The sequence below is a fragment of the Vicia villosa genome, linkage group LG6 (assembly GCF_029867415.1).
Source record: "Vicia villosa cultivar HV-30 ecotype Madison, WI linkage group LG6, Vvil1.0, whole genome shotgun sequence".
In the NCBI taxonomy this organism is placed as follows: Eukaryota; Viridiplantae; Streptophyta; class Magnoliopsida; order Fabales; family Fabaceae; genus Vicia; species Vicia villosa.
The window spans coordinates 97,283,232-97,299,601 of NC_081185.1; the positions used below are offsets into that span (position 1 = coordinate 97,283,232).

Here is a 16,370-nt window from a genome sequence, read left to right on the forward strand (position 1 = left end):
TTATAAAATTTTATCTACTTCAATTCTTTAACATATATTTTTTAATTTGGAATTTTTTTTAGTAATTATCAACATGATTTGGGAGACTTTAAATGTTAGATATAAAAATCATTTTGACATATATAAAATATAAAATAATATAGTAATTATAATGTTTATAAAAAAAAATTAATGTCACTTTTTATTAAAAATTAATTGTAAAGAATTAATGTTTAAAAAAGGAAGAGATATATTTTTTAGTTTAGGAGATTTTTTAAATAATTATTAAATTTATATAATTTGGAATGCTTTGAGAGAATGACACATCATCTTGAGTGTTTTGAGAGGGTGACACATCATTTTGAAGTTAGGGTTTTGTCCAAAGTTGTCATCATGACAACCTTACATTTATATTAAGTAGATAGGAAGAATCTCAATTCTTTCCACATGACCGAAAAGTCTTCCGTAGTGGTATGAAGTGAAAGTACTTAATATACTGATATCTCGAAGAAGGAAAGTGAAGGCCAGGGTGTGCGGGCTCCATTCTATAGAAAAATTTCAGGTTCTTCCCCAGATTAATTTAATTCTTCGTTCCAAAAGACGCGTCGTGCATTTATTTTCCACTAACATCGTCGCCTTCCATCTCCGGCTTTCCATTTCAGTATATGAATTCGTCTTCACACTCAATTGATTCATCATCCATCCTATAGAATCCAACTTGAGATTCTCACGAACTCTCACTCAATTTTCAGGTCAGAACTTGATAGCTAGGTTAGCGTCATCTTCCCCTTTCTAGTTTAATTGATCGGATGATTTTCATGTCACAGATATGCCAGTCTCTTGGAAACACTTTAGCTCGCAAGTAAAGAGGGCACTGACTTGTAGTCAATCATCAACGCTGAACCAGAGAGACGCACATGATGAAATCCAAAGCTATGTATACGACGTGTTTATCAGTTTCAGAGGTCCCGACTCTCGCAACACCTTTGTTGACCATCTCTATGCTAGTCTCACTAGAAAAGGTATTTTCGTTTTCAAGGATGACAAACAACTTCAAAAAGGTGAATCCATTTCGCCTCAACTTCTACACGCAATTCAACATTCACGGATTTCTATTATTGTCTTCTCTAAAGATTATGCTTCTTCAACTTGGTGTTTGGATGAAATGCTTGCTATTGCTCATTGCCGTACTGAAATGAAACAAATTGTTTTTCCTGTTTTCTATGATGTTGATCCATATCATGTGAGAAAACAGAATGGTGTTTACGAGAGTGATTTTATTTTACATTCCGACCAATTCAAACATGATCCGGACAAGGTTGATGCGTGGAAGAGAGATATGACCATTCTGGCTTCGTTAGCTGGTTGGGATGTTAGAGATAAGTAAGTATACCAAGCTTTTATTCTTAACAAATTTTATATATGATGTTCAAATTCTAAATATTACTTTAAATAATCAACTTTACTCTAGTGATAATTTGATGATTTTGTTGTTTCATTTCTTTTGCAGGCCAGAATTTAAAGAAATTGAAAATATTGTTCAGGCTGTAATAGAAAAGTTGGGTCGGAAATTCTCTGCAGGGATTGCTGATGGACTTATTGGAATACAACCTCGAGTAAAAATATTAGAAAATCTTTTAAAACTAAGCTCAAATGGTGACGATTTTCGAGTTTTAGGAATATGGGGGATGGATGGCATAGGAAAGACAACTCTTGCGAGTGTCTTGTATGACACAATCTCACATCACTATCAATTTGGTGCTTGTTGTTTTATCGAGAATGTTAGCAGAGTTTATAGAGATGGCGGTGCTATTGCTGTTCAAAAACAAATTCTTCGTCAAACTCTGGAAGAAAAAAATATGGAAACATACACTTCTTCCGACATATCTGGAATCATACTAAACAGGCTATACAACATGAAGCTCCTTATAGTTCTTGACGATGTTGATCAATTTGAGCAATTGCAAGAATTGCACATAAATCCCAAACTACTTCGTCCAGGAAGTAGAATAATCATAACCACTAGAGATGTGCATATTCTTGAATTGTATGGAGCAGATAGAATTCACGAGGTTGAATTGATGAATGATAATGATGCTCGTGAACTTCTATGTAGAAAAGCCTTTAGTAGTGATAATTCTAGTAGTGATTATGCAGAACTTATTGGTATGGTACTTAAGTATGCTCAAGGTCTTCCATTAGCAATTAGAGTAATGGGTTCTTTCTTGTATAATAGAAATACTTCCCAATGGAGAGCTACCTTGGAAGGATTGGAGAATAATCCAGATAGTGGAATCATGAAAGTGCTTCAGTCAAGTTTTGAGGGGCTCGAGCAAAGAGAGAGAGAAATATTTTTGCACATTGCTTGCTTCTTTGATGGGGAGAGGGAGGATTATGTGAGGAGAATTCTAGATGCTTGTGGATTGCAGCCTGATATTGGACTTTCACTTATTGCTGAAAAATCGTTCATAACCATTAGAAACCAAGAAATTCATATGCATAAAATGTTGCAAGAGTTGGGGAAGAAAAGTGTTCGGGAACAGCATCCTGATGAGCCAAGATTATGGAGCAGATTGTGGCTTCCCAATGATTTGTATGATGCGATGATTACAAAACGGGTAATATATCCTTCTATAGACTCTATGTTTTCCATTTCCTTTATTTTAGCCTTTTATGGTAAAGTACAAAACAAATTCAGAAAAACAACTCGTTAACTTAGAGACCTTATATTTCCGCTCATGACTATTCTCTTGGGGTATAATTCATTTAAATCGTTTATTTTTTAATTCTATTTTATAATACATTTATTCTTAATTTTTCAGGGACCAGTAAAAGCTAAAGCCATAATTCTAAATCAGAAGAAGGATGTCTGTGAATTCAATCCGTTGACGGATAAAGATTTAGCAAAATTGAAAAACTTGAAAGTGCTCATATTATATCATTCAAAGTTTTCAGGAAGCCGCAAATTGAAGGATAGAAAAACACTTAGAAAGGGGGGGATTGAATAAGTGTGACTTTAAATCTTGGACGATAAAAATAAATTGCACAATTATTTTTATCCTGGTTCGCTCTTAACGAAGCTACTCCAGTCCACCCCCGCAGAGATGATTTACCTCAACTGAGGATTTAATCCACTAATCGCACGGATTACAATGGTTTTCCACTTAGTCCGCAACTAAGTCTTCCAGAGTCTTCTGATCACACACTGATCACTCCAGGAACAACTGCTTAGATACCCTCTAAGACTTTTCTAGAGTCTACTGATCAACACGATCACTCTAGGCTTAGTTCACTCCTAAGACTTCTCTAGAGTATTCTGATCAACACGATCACTCTAGTTACAAACTGCTCAGCCAACTGCTAAGACTTCCTAGAGTATACTGATCACACTGATCACTCTAGTTCCTTACAACTTAATGTAATCTATTCAAGAGTTTACAAATGCTTCTTAAAAGCGATAATCACAACTGTGATATTTCTCTTAACGTTTAAGCTTAATCTCACTAAAATATTACAACAGCAATGTAGTGAGTTGATGAAGATTATGAGCTTTGATTGAACAGCGTTTCAGCAGGTTTATTTTCGTTCAGAGTTGTTAAGAATTGGTAACCTTGCTTCTCATCAGAACTTCATATTTATAGGCGTTGAGAAGATGACCGTTGAATGCATTTAATGCTTTGCGTGTTCCGTACAGCATTGCACTTAATGTTATACGCTTTTGTCAACTACCTCGAGCCTTGTTCACGCTGTGTCTACTGACGTAGCTTCTAGTAGCTTTTAACGTTCCTTTTGTCAGTCAGCGTAGTCTGCCACCTGTACTTCCTTCTGATCTGATGTTTGTGAATACTGCGTTTGAATATCATCAGAGTCAAAACAGCTTGGTGCATAGCATCTTCTGATCTTGAAGTGCTTCTGAGCGTGATACCATCTTCTGATCTTCAGTGCTTCTGATCTCATGTTCTTCTGATGCTTCCATAGACCCATGTTCTGATTCTGCTTCGACCATCTTCTGATGTCTTGCCAGACCATGTTCTGATGTTGCATGCTGAACCATTTGAGATACAACTTCTGAGCGCTGAATCATGCGTACTCTTTATATATATTTCCTGAAAGGGAAATTGCAATGGATTAGAGTACCATATTATCTTAAGCAAAATTCATATTATTGTTATCATCAAAACTAAGATAATTGATAAGAACAAATCTTGTTCTAACAATCTCCCCCTTTTTGATGATGACAAAAACATATATAAATGATATGAATTTGCGATCAGAAAGAGTAGACGGCAAAAGACAAATTACACAGCTATAGCATAAGCATATGAATATGTCTCCCCCTGAGATAAATAATCTCCCCCTGAAATAAATACTCGAAGAACTTTGATAAAAGACTTCCCTGATTATTTCGGTAGAGACGATCATATAAGCTTCTGCCTTCAGAGAATTCATAGCTTCTGACTTCTGCTTCCATTGGACAGCTTCAGAACTTGAATTTCTTTAGATCCTTAGAACACTCACAGCTTCTGATTTCTGCTTCCATTCAGGACAGCTTCAGAACTTGACTTTCTTTGATCTTCAGAACATTCACAGCTTCTGACTTCTGCTTCCATTCAGGACAGCTTCAGAATTTGAATTTTCTGGATCTTTTAGAACATTCACATCTTCTGATTTCTGCTTCCCTCGGATAGCTTCAGAACTTTGAATGTCTACCAACATCACTTCATGCTAGATTTGTATCAGAACATTGTTGAATGTACCAGAGCATCATCAGAGCATCTCTACATCCTGAAATGTTACAGAACAAAAACTAAACGACAAAAGTCAGCATGAATGAGTTAGAACATAAAATGTATGTTTGAACACATTATATGTATCAGAGCCATATAGGCTGAAATAATGTATCAGAGCAAATAATGTATCAGAGCCATAACATTATATGTATCATAGCAAATAGAATTTTGTCAGAACAGGATAGACAATGATATTCAAATTCTATTATCAGTGCTTCTGATTCATTCTTCTTTCTTGCTTCTGATCTCTGAAGCTTGACAGCACTCAGCTTGCTTCAGTTTCCAAGAGCTTATTCCTTTTACAGAATAACGCTTCTTATGGTTTTGCTTCTTGTGTTTGCTTCTGAAGATTCACTTCACTTCTCTGTACCTGCAAAACACTCAAACCATGTAGAACTTGCAGTTCTTGTTAGTGAATGTGTGGGAGCCTTTACCCAGCAACTGATAGATTAATCAAATCATTTATCATTTATCTTCTCCCCCTTTTTGTCATAACATCAAAAAGAATATTTTAAAAAAAAAATCAGATGCATAAAACGACAAATAAAACATTTACTGAAATGTAAAACACAAAGAAACTTTTCATTGATAAACAACAAGGTTTACAAGACAGGAATGCAGGAAAACAGATGCAACAACAAAGACCAAATCCTAAGATCCTAGCCTACGCAAAATCCGCGCCAGAACATCATGAATCCCGTCAGTGCTTGTAGCTTGCCTTGTCATGAAGGAACGAAACTCAGCATTGGCTGCTTCTTGCGCGTCCAAACGAGAAGCCAGCATAGCTTGATTCTGATGAAGAGTTTCCAAGGTCTCCATCAGAGCTGAGGTTTCACCAGAAGAAGAAGCACCAGTATTTCTGCCCAGAGGGACAGCAATCTCAGCAGGGTGAGCTTCTGGAAGATCTTCAGCTTGTGCATCTCCCATTTCCTCATCTGAGTCTGACTCAGAAGGAGCCTTGGCATATTCTGGTTCAGGCAGCTCAGAAGTTCCATCTTCCAATGCTTGAAGAATAGCTGCTAGGTTTGTTGGAGGAGTAGGACTAGCAACTTCAGCACGATAAACCACTACTGGAAAGACCATGAGAGGTGCTTTTTCAGAAGGGTTCATTCTGAACCAGTTGAACAGCCACTGAAAGTCTCCAGTCAGCACAGGAAACCAGAGCATAGAAGACCGGGGTTTCCACACCACGATATCTCTGCAGAGATTTTCTTCTTCCAACTCATCTGCAGGTATCTTCTCTTCAAGAACGCCTCTGTTCCTGATGAGACAGTGGTGGCTGCTCTCACCAACTTCCAACCGGAGACCACGAACACCAGGGGCTTCAGACATAATCCTTCTCTGAGTGTCTGTAGCCTTATCCAGAAAATCCTGACGAAAGGTATTCCAGAGGTTGTTTGAAGCATACTCATCCAGATGATTAAGGTGAGCAGCACCTAGAATCTCCAACCAGCCATTTACATCAGCATGTAAAAGCTCCAGATATGTTTGAGTGGTAGGGGTTGGAGGGATGACAGTGAACCTTGAGTCGGGAAGAGCAACACTATAGGGATTAGGTGATCTGGTGGGAAAAGGGTATGAGAGGGATGAAGAAATATCTGATGGAGGGGTTAAAGGAGAAGAGATATCAGATGGTGAAGAAGGTGGTTCCGAGAGGATGAATGAGGAGGAAGAGGTGGTGGAGGTCTTTGAAGAGGGAGGTGATTGACGGGAACCGTCAAAGGGTTGATAAACTTTGAGAGGGTCATAGGAGATCCTAACTCTTTTAGGTTTGGTTTCTGGTTCAGCAGATGCCTTTCTCTTTTGTTTCCTATCATTGTCTTGATTCCCAGAGCTTGACGATGGATTCATGATGAACTTTCAGATATTGGAAACTGCTAGGGTTTATGATATGAAAAAAAAAAAAAGAGATGAAAAAGAAACCGAATGCAGAGAGAGAGAAATATGAGAGGGAAAAGAAACGTTTGAAGAGTATAAATAAAAAAAAAAAAAACTGAAAGATAGTAAATGATGAAAAGCATTTAATGTTACGTGACATGAGGAGAGATAATAATGACAAAAGACGTGATTTGCACAGTTACCTAAGTAGACGTCCCCTCAACTGCACACACGCTTGTCCAGGAATAGTGAACACGTGTTTACCATCTGGATAGCCAGTTACAGCTGTTTTGCTTTTAGAGAGATTCTGAATCATCTTAGACAGTAAGAATTTCTCATCTTCTCATTCTGAGCTTGTTTCTGAAGACCCAATTTATGCCGATTATATTGAATCCATCTGGTCTAGGAACAAGATCCCAAACATCATTCCTTGTAAACTGATTCAGTTCTTCTTGCTTAGCAATTATCCAGTCTGGATCTTCTAGAGCATGATCAACAGAAGTTGGCTCGATCAAAGATACAAGACCTAATTGACAATCTGCATTGTTCTTAAGGAATGCTCTTGTTCTGATTGGATCATCCTTCTTTCCAAGAATGACATCTTCTGAATGACCAGAGATAAGTCTGGATGATCTTCTGACAGATGGTTCTTCAGAAATACTTAGATCCTCCAGAGAAGCTGATACTTGATCTTCTGGTTCTTTGCTTCTGAGGAGCTCTGCTTCTGATGCGTTGCTTCTTGGCTCAACAACTTCTGATATATCAATATCACAATCTGCAAAATTATCAAACTGCTTTGGTTTTTCAGAACCAAGCTTATCATCAAACCTGATATTGATTGATTCTTCTACAACCAATGTTTCAGTATTGTATACTCTGTAGCCTTTTGAGCGTTCAGAATATCCAAGAAGGAAACACTTTTGAGCTTTGGAATCAAACTTACCAAGATGATCTTTAGTGTTCAGAATAAAGCATACACATCCAAAAGGATGGAAATATGAAATGTTGGGCTTTCTATTCTTCCACAATTCATAAGGAGTCTTATTTAGAATAGGTCTGATAGAGATTCTATTCTGAATATAGCATGCAGTGTTTATTGCTTCTGCCCAGAAATGCTTAGCCATATTGGTTTCATTGATCATGGTTCTGGCCATTTCTTGCAGAGTCCTATTCTTTCGTTCTACAACCCCATTTTGCTGTGGAGTTCTAGGACAAGAGAAATCATGGGCAATACCATTCTCTTTGAAGAATTCTTCAAAGGATCCGTTCTCAAATTCACCACCATGATCACTTCTGACCTTTATGATTTTACACTCTTTTTCAGATTGAATCTGAATGCAGAAATCAAAGAACACTGAATGAGTCTCATCCTTGTGTTTTAAGAATTTTACCCAAGTCCAGCGGCTATAATCATCTACGATGACTAATCCATATTTCTTTCCTCTGACAGATGCTGTTTTGACTGGTCCAAACAGATCAATGTGCAAGAGTTCTAATGGCCTTGAGGTAGAAACAACATTCTTAGACTTGAATGCAGGTTTGGAGAACTTGCCCTTCTGACATGCTTCACAAAGAGCATCTGATTTGAATTTCAGATTAGGGAGTCCTCTGACCAGATTCAGTTTGTTAATCTGAGAAATCTTTCTCAAACTAGCATGACCTAATCTTCTGTGCCAGACCCACTGCTCTTCAGAAACAGACATAAGACAGGTCACCTTCTGACTCATAAGATCTTGCAGATCTGTCTTATAAATGTTGTTCTTCCTCTTGCCTGTAAATAGGATTGAGCCATCCTTCTGATTTACAGCCTTGCAAGACTTTTGATTAAAGATTATACCATAACCATTGTCACTCAATTGACTGATAGATAAGAGGTTATGAGTTAATCCTTCAACAAGAAGTACATTAGAAATGGAAGGAGAGTTACCAGACTTTATAGTTCCAGAGCCAATTATCTTGCCCTTATGATCTCCTCCAAACTTGACTTCTCCTCCAGACTTAAGCACCAGGTCTTGGAACATAGACCTTCTTCCTGTCATGTGTCGTGAGCATCCAGAGTCCAGGTACCATGACATGTTGTGCTTTGTCCTTCTTGCAGCCAAGGATATCTGCAATAGGAATAATCTTATCCTTAGGTACCCACATTTTCTTGGGTCCTTTCTTGTTAGATTTTCTCAAGTTCTGATTGAACTTGGGTTTGACATTATAAGCAATAGAAGGAACAGCATGATAATTCTTAATGTGAGTTTCATGATATTTCCTAGGTTGTGTCACATGCTTTTTGGTGTGTGTTATGTGAAAACTTTGAGCATGTGAAGTGTGCCTAATATCATGAGAGTGGCCATACTTGAACTGATCATACAATGGCTTGTATGTAATTTTCATTTCATCAAAAGGTTCAAGTTTGTATGGGGTTTCACCCTCAAAACCAATGCCAACTCTTTTGTTTCCAGACACAGCATATATCATAGAAGCTAGCTGACTTCTGCCAATACTTCTAGATAGGAACTTCCTGAAACTTAAATCATATTCTTTCAGAATATGGTTTAGACTAGGAGTGGATTTTTCTGAATCAGAAGGAGATCCAACATTATTGGATAATTTTAAAAGTTTTTCTTTTAATTCAGAATTTTCCAACTCAAGCTTCTTTGTTTCAAATTCAAATTGCTTTTTCATCTTTTTGTATTTGAGACTAATTTGAGACTTGAGTTCCAGAAGTTCAGTTAGACCGGAAACTAACTCATCTCTAGTAAGTTCAGAAAATACCTCTTCAGAATCTGATTCTGATGTAGATTCTGATCCGTCATCTTCTGTCGCCATCAGCGCACAGTTGGCCTGCTCATCTTCTGAATCATCTTCTGACTCATCCCAGGTTGCCATAAGACCTTTCTTCTTATGAAACTTTTTCTTGGGACTTTCCTTCTGAAGATTTGGACATTCATTCTTGTAGTGTCCAGGCTCATTGCATTCATAGCACATGACCTTCTTCTTGTCAAATCTTCTTTCATCAGAAGATTCTCCACGTTCAAATTTCCTTGAACTTCTGAAGCCTCTGAACTTCCTTTGCTTGGTCTTCCAGAGTTGATTTAGCCTTCTGGAGATCATGGACAGTTCATCTTCTTCTTCAGATTCTGATTCTTCAGGATCTTCTTCTTTTGCCTGAAAAGCGTTAGTGCATTTCTTGATATTAGATTTTAATGCAATAGACTTACCTTTCTTTTGAGGCTCATTTGCATCTAGCTCAATTTCATGACTTCTCAAGGCACTGATCAGCTCTTCCAGAGAAACTTCATTCAGATTCTTTGCAATCTTGAATGCAGTAACCATAGGACCCCATCTTCTGGGTAAGCTTCTGATGATCTTCTTCACATGATCAGCCTTGGTGTATCCTTTGTCAAGAACTCTCAATCCAGCAGTCAGAGTTTGAAATCTCGAAAACATCTTTTCAATGTCTTCATCATCCTCCATCTTGAAGGCTTCATACTTCTGGATTAAGGCAAGAGCTTTTGTCTCCTTGACTTGAGCATTTCCTTCATGAGTCATTTTCAAGGACTCATATATGTCATAAGCCGTTTCCCTGTTAGATATCTTCTCATACTCAGCATGAGAGATAGCATTCAGCAAAACAGTTCTACATTTATGATGATTCCTGAAAAGCTTCTTTTGATCATCATTCATTTCTTGCCTTGACAGCTTCACGCCACTGGCATTTACTGGATGTTTGTAACCATCCATTAGAAGATCCCATAGATCACCATCTAGACCCAGAAAATAACTTTCCAGTTTATCTTTCCAGTATTCAAAGTTTTCACCATCAAATACCGGCGGTCTAGTATAACCATTGTTTCCGTTGTATTGCTCAGCAGAGCCAGATGTAGATGCAGGTGTAGATGTAGACTTTCCACTTTCATCAACCATCTTTTAAATGAAGCGTTTTTCTCTTCCTGAATCTTTTCTAAACACGGTTAAGTGCTTGCACCTTAGAACCAGCGCTCTGATGCCAATTGAAGGATAGAAAAACACTTAGAAAGGGGGGGATTGAATAAGTGTGACTTTAAATCTTGGACGATAAAAATAAATTGCACAATTATTTTTATCCTGGTTCGCTGTTAACGAAGCTACTCCAGTCCACCCCCGCAGAGATGATTTACCTCAACTGAGGATTTAATCCACTAATCGCACGGATTACAATGGTTTTCCACTTAGTCCGCAACTAAGTCTTCCAGAGTCTTCTGATCACACACTGATCACTCCAGGAACAACTGCTTAGATACCCTCTAAGACTTTTCTAGAGTCTACTGATCAACGCGATCACTCTAGGCTTAGTTCACTCCTAAGACTTCTCTAGAGTATTCTGATCAACACGATCACTCTAGTTACAAACTGCTCAGCCAACTGCTAAGACTTCCTAGAGTATACTGATCACACTGATCACTCTAGTTCCTTACAACTTAATGTAATCTATTCAAGAGTTTACAAATGCTTCTTAAAAGCGATAATCACAACTGTGATATTTCTCTTAACGTTTAAGCTTAATCTCACTAAAATATTACAACAGCAATGTAGTGAGTTGATGAAGATTCTGAGCTTTGATTGAACAGCGTTTCAGCAGGTTTATTTTCGTTCAGAGTTGTTAAGAATTGGTAACCTTGCTTCTCATCAGAACTTCATATTTATAGGCGTTGAGAAGATGACCGTTGAATGCATTTAATGCTTTGCGTGCTCCGTACAGCATTGCACTTAATGTTATACGCTTTTGTCAACTACCTCGAGCCTTGTTCACGCTGTGTCTACTGACGTAGCCTTTAGTAGCTTTTAACGTTCCTTTTGTCAGTCAGCGTAGTCTGCCACCTGTACTTCCTTCTGATCTGATGTTTGTGAATACTGCGTTTGAATATCATCAGAGTCAAAACAGCTTGGTGCATAGCATCTTCTGATCTTGAAGTGCTTCTGAGCGTGATACCATCTTCTGATCTTCAGTGCTTCTGATCTCATGTTCTTCTGATGCTTCCATAGACCCATGTTCTGATTCTGCTTCGACCATCTTCTGATGTCTTGCCAGACCATGTTCTGATGTTGCATGCTGAACCATTTGAGATACAACTTCTGAGCGCTGAATCATGCGTACTCTTTATATATATTTCCTGAAAGGAAAATTGCAATGGATTAGAGTACCATATTATCTTAAGCAAAATTCATATTATTGTTATCATCAAAACTAAGATAATTGATAAGAACAAATCTTGTTCTAACACAAATTTCTTTCTGATTCCCTATGTTATCTTTCTTGGAATGGTTATCCTTTCGCGTCTTTGCCATCAAATTTTCATCCATATAACCTGGTAGAATTAAATATGCCTGATGGCAAAATTGAACAATTATGGACAGGCATCCAGGTATTTCTCTAATTATCACAGTTTTCATCTATTCTCTCTCCGAAAAAGCAAAAAGCAATTGAAAAAACCATAGTCAATATATTTTTTCGAGAAATACATGAACTTTTTATAAAAAAAACCAAGGTTATGCTTTTTCAAAATTATTTTTTCATGTGTTCAACCAAGGTTATACTCTTCTCAATGAAAAGTTACGCTAACACACTCTTCTCAATACACACTTTTTAATTGTCTGATATTCAAATTAATCTCACTAAATTTATTTGGGTAACACATGATTTAGTGTGATCCTTTTGAGTTTCAATCTATTAGACATTGTATTTTGAAAGAATGTATTAGAGAGTGTATTGATACTAGCACTCCTCTTAGGTGAATAGAACAATGACTCTTGTAGAAAGTGACACCTTTGGAGGAGAGTTTTCCTTCCCATTTTTTCTCATTTTCTCAATTAAAATGTTTTTTTTATTGAATACAATTTATGGGTTCCTAACAAGTCCTTGATTTAAACTTCATTCCTTTAGTGGTATCAAAAAATTAATGCAAGTAGGTTTATAAGTGGATTTTAAAATCATATAGTGGAGTGAATTAATGAAATTCTAGTTTTAATGCAACAATACTAACATTTAGTGGTTGATTCTTACTTCACAGCGTCTCCCCTATTTAAAAAGGATGGATTTGAGCAACTCCAAAAACCTTAAGATGACTCCATGCTTTGAAATGATACAAAATCTTGAGCGACTAGATCTTACAGGATGCATAAACTTGTTGCATGTGCATCCATCAATTGGACTTCTTACAAAACTTGTATTCTTGAGTTTGCAGAAATGTAGTAGTTTAGTCAGCCTTGATTTTGGAAATGCATCAAGATTAAGGTCTTTACGAGTTATGCGTCTTTCTGATTGCACCAAACTTAAAAATACTCCGGAGTTCAATGGATTAGTAAGTCTTCAGTATCTTGAAATGGATCAATGTTCAAGTTTGTCCATGTTTCATAAATCAGTTAAGGATCTTGCAAATCTAAAATTCTTAAGTTTGAGAAACTGCACAAATCTTATTGAAATACCTCATACTTTTTATAAGATGACATCTCTTATAACTTTAGATCTTTGCGGATGCTCTAAATTTACGATATTTCCCCTAGGAGGGATTTACACTTCTATCATGCAACCTTTGATTTATTTAGACTTAAGCTTTTGCGGTATTACTACAATACCTGATGATATTGGAGGATTAAGGTGTTTGGAAAGACTAAATCTTCAAGGAAATAACTTTAATAAACTTCCTTCCTTGAGGTCTCTTCGCCGTCTATCATATTTAAACTTGTCTCATTGCCATAAGCTTCAAAGTTTTCCTGAGCTCCCAATAGAAAGTGGTGAATCAGATTCAATGGGAAGATATTTTCAAACATCTGGATCGTGTAACCATAGATCGGGATTATATATTTTTGACTCTCCCCTTAGCAATACTGGGCTTTTTTCCCACCAGGAATATGTTCAGGAATATCTTTATTGGCTCTTCACTACATGGGTACGAAGACTACTTCGGGTGCGTAATACTTTGCCTATACGTCCCCTAGCTTTTTTTCCCTATTTCTATTGTATGTACGTGTTTTCTCTGCTGATATATCATGAGACCCTTCAATCCTATACATTTATACTTCTTGCAATGCTTAAACACTTTCTTAAATATCTAATTTGGACAATTACCTGTCTCATATCTGTATCTATTTTTAGCGGGTATCCATTAGATATGGGTCAAATTGTCATCCTTATAAACACATCATTTTCACTTGATATATGTCCCTATATGAATATAAGGGATGGCAATTGGACCCATCCCCAACGGGTACCCTCAAAATTTATTCACAACGGGTAGGATAAAGACCCACAAAATGGATATGGTCTCGGGCACAGGCAATTGCCCAAATAAGTGGGTATGGGCGCGGGTACGGTTACCTTAGTACCTAACCTGCCCCATACCCGCACAATATATATTTATGTATTTTTTATTTTTATAATTATGTACACAAGTTAATTTTCAATTTTATTAAATACATCACTATTAAATTTGTATGCATTTTTATATAAATGTTTGTTTATTTCTTAATTCAACAATAACATCAATGAATTTTTTTTAGTGTTATTAAAAATTTAAAATTACATGATAAATTATTGTTGAACAATTATTTATTATTAGAAATGTAGGTAAACGAATATGGGTACCGGTACGGATATAAATGTTTGTGCCCACACGGTATGGACTCGGGTACGGGGATTTTGTTAAACTGCGGGTATAGAAAAAGATACTACAGTACTCTGCCCATAACTTACCCATTGTAATGCCTAATAAATATATACTATTTTTTTTTCTTGGAAAGTATTTTCTAATTTAGTCCTGAAAATAAATTTTTATTTTTAATCTTTGTTATTTTGTGGTAGTCCTATCATATTTGTTTTTTATGTTGAGGATAACTTTTAGTAACTAAATATTTTTATGATAATACATAATTTTGAGCCACAATTTAAGATTTTATTTGAATGAATGTGTGAATCAGTCCCAAAATTTATAAGTATTGTTTAAAATAGTCTCCCAAATTTTTGAATTGAAAAATACGTCACTAAAATTGTAAAATTTAATTTTAAGTAGTCCTTTTGTTAATTTTATCCTTAAGTTTTTTATATGTTTTAATAATTTGTCTAAAATTTATTTTTATCATGTATTGCTGTTTCATTGTTGATGATATTGGTAGCAGGAACCTCTTCATTTTCGGTGTGGCTTTGACATTGTTCTTCCTTGGGGTGGTGGTGGTGTTCCTGCAGATCTTTCCTTTCCAGAGTTTTTTGGTCGTCCGTTTGCAGGGGATTCTATAGGAAGGATAAATAACACTGGTATGCATGATGACTGGCTTGGGTTTCTCTTTTATGTAAAATTTGAGTTAAAAAGTGACCATGCATCATCTAGTTCCTCACTCTCTTCGCCGCCATTGCCATGTCCTTTTTATCTTTCCTTTGAGAACGAACACACGGAAGAACGATTTGATATGTCATTCAATTTGGATGAGACTTGTGGCAACCATTATATTTTGATAATCTATATATCTCGGGAGCACTGCCATTTTGTAAAAACAGGAGCGCAAATCAAATTTAAAGCCCGCAAAGGTTTGATTTTGATGGAATGCGGTTTGCGAGTCATGACCAAGGGAGACATAGAGGACTCAAGAATGGATATGGTAGCACCTCTACCTTTATCAATTGTCAAAGTAGAACAAAGCTGGGTTGAGCCTAAAATCCAACTTCCTTACAATTGGTTAGTTTCTGACAAAGATGAAGCCGAGAAGAATGCAGCCAAAGAGAAAGAAACCGATCTCTTTAATCTTGGCCTTTTTACCGAAAGACCATACTGAAAAAACACCATATTCTCCCACCAGCCCCGAGGTAATTATCTTCTTAAACATGATATGCCACAATATTAACTATTAACTGAAACTTGTTTACTTTTGTTTTTTACTATAATGTCTGCAACTTCAGCAAACCATGTTTGTCTAAGAAATTCTTTCCAGGGGATGCATTTCATACGCATGCATGGTTTTTTATTTTTTCCCTGGCAGCTATGACCACTGGTTTAATCTATATAAGGATTGAAGTTTGTGGAACAATACTTCACAGAAAAAAGAAACTGGGTGTTGTGTGTCGGGAACTTTTGAAGCTTTTAATGTAAAAATGAATAGATTTCTGAGTGCTTGCTTCTCTTTCAATACTTTTTTGTGATGTGCTTTGGCTTTTGGGTACATTTATTTATTATTGAATATGTCCTTTATAGCCCAATTTGCAGTTAGAAATGGAAAGTTAGTTGTCCAAATTTTATTTGTCTCTCTCTCTATGCTGGGCTGCAGAAACTCGGTATTATTATTATTATTATTATTGTTGTTGCTCATATACTTATGGTTGGAGTTGTTTTTCTTGTTATTGAGATCCACACCCCTATAAGGTGCTCCAAGTATTAATCAATAATAGGATTGACAAGATTTTTGGGGCTCCCTGTATGAGAAGGAGCAGAAATTCTGGTATCATCTGAGGTAGGGTCAAACCTTTGAACCTCTATACTAATTTGGGTTTTTAGGGATGTCAACTTGCCTCCATTAGCAGGGATCCCCGTGGGGATTCCCCATTTGGGGCCCCAAAGATGGGGATTTTTTTCCCCGCGGGGACGGGGATGGGGAACAAAGTCTCCCCGAAGGCACTTCGGGGACGGGGGTGGCGTAAATATCCCCCGCCCCGTGGAGTCCCTGCCCCGCCTAAAGTAACATAATGTCCTTAAATTTTATATAATT

The 16,370-nt window shown here is 36.8% G+C and overlaps 2 protein-coding genes across 3 annotated transcripts; both read left to right on the top strand.

The window, feature by feature from the left end:
* Window positions 1-428: 428 nt before the first annotated feature.
* Window positions 429-4,345, top strand: LOC131609371 (disease resistance protein RUN1-like). 2 transcript variants are annotated; one of them, XM_058881058.1, is made up of 4 exons: window positions 429-731; window positions 807-1,362; window positions 1,490-2,597; window positions 2,802-4,342. In XM_058881058.1, the coding sequence occupies exons 2-4, from the start codon at window positions 809-811 to the stop codon at window positions 2,985-2,987; spliced, it is 1,848 nt and encodes a 615-aa protein (XP_058737041.1). In that variant the 5' UTR covers window positions 429-731; window positions 807-808; the 3' UTR covers window positions 2,988-4,342. The 2 variants fall into 2 exon arrangements, with proteins under 2 accessions (XP_058737041.1, XP_058737042.1); XM_058881059.1 differs by having other exon boundaries at window positions 429-1,362; window positions 2,802-4,345.
* Window positions 4,346-11,907: 7,562 nt separating this feature from the next.
* Window positions 11,908-15,864, top strand: LOC131609373 (probable disease resistance protein At4g19530). Its single transcript, XM_058881060.1, has 4 exons — window positions 11,908-12,043; window positions 12,689-13,585; window positions 14,793-15,474; window positions 15,600-15,864. The coding sequence occupies exons 1-3, from the start codon at window positions 12,002-12,004 to the stop codon at window positions 15,441-15,443; spliced, it is 1,590 nt and encodes a 529-aa protein (XP_058737043.1). The 5' UTR covers window positions 11,908-12,001; the 3' UTR covers window positions 15,444-15,474; window positions 15,600-15,864.
* Window positions 15,865-16,370: the final 506 nt, after the last annotated feature.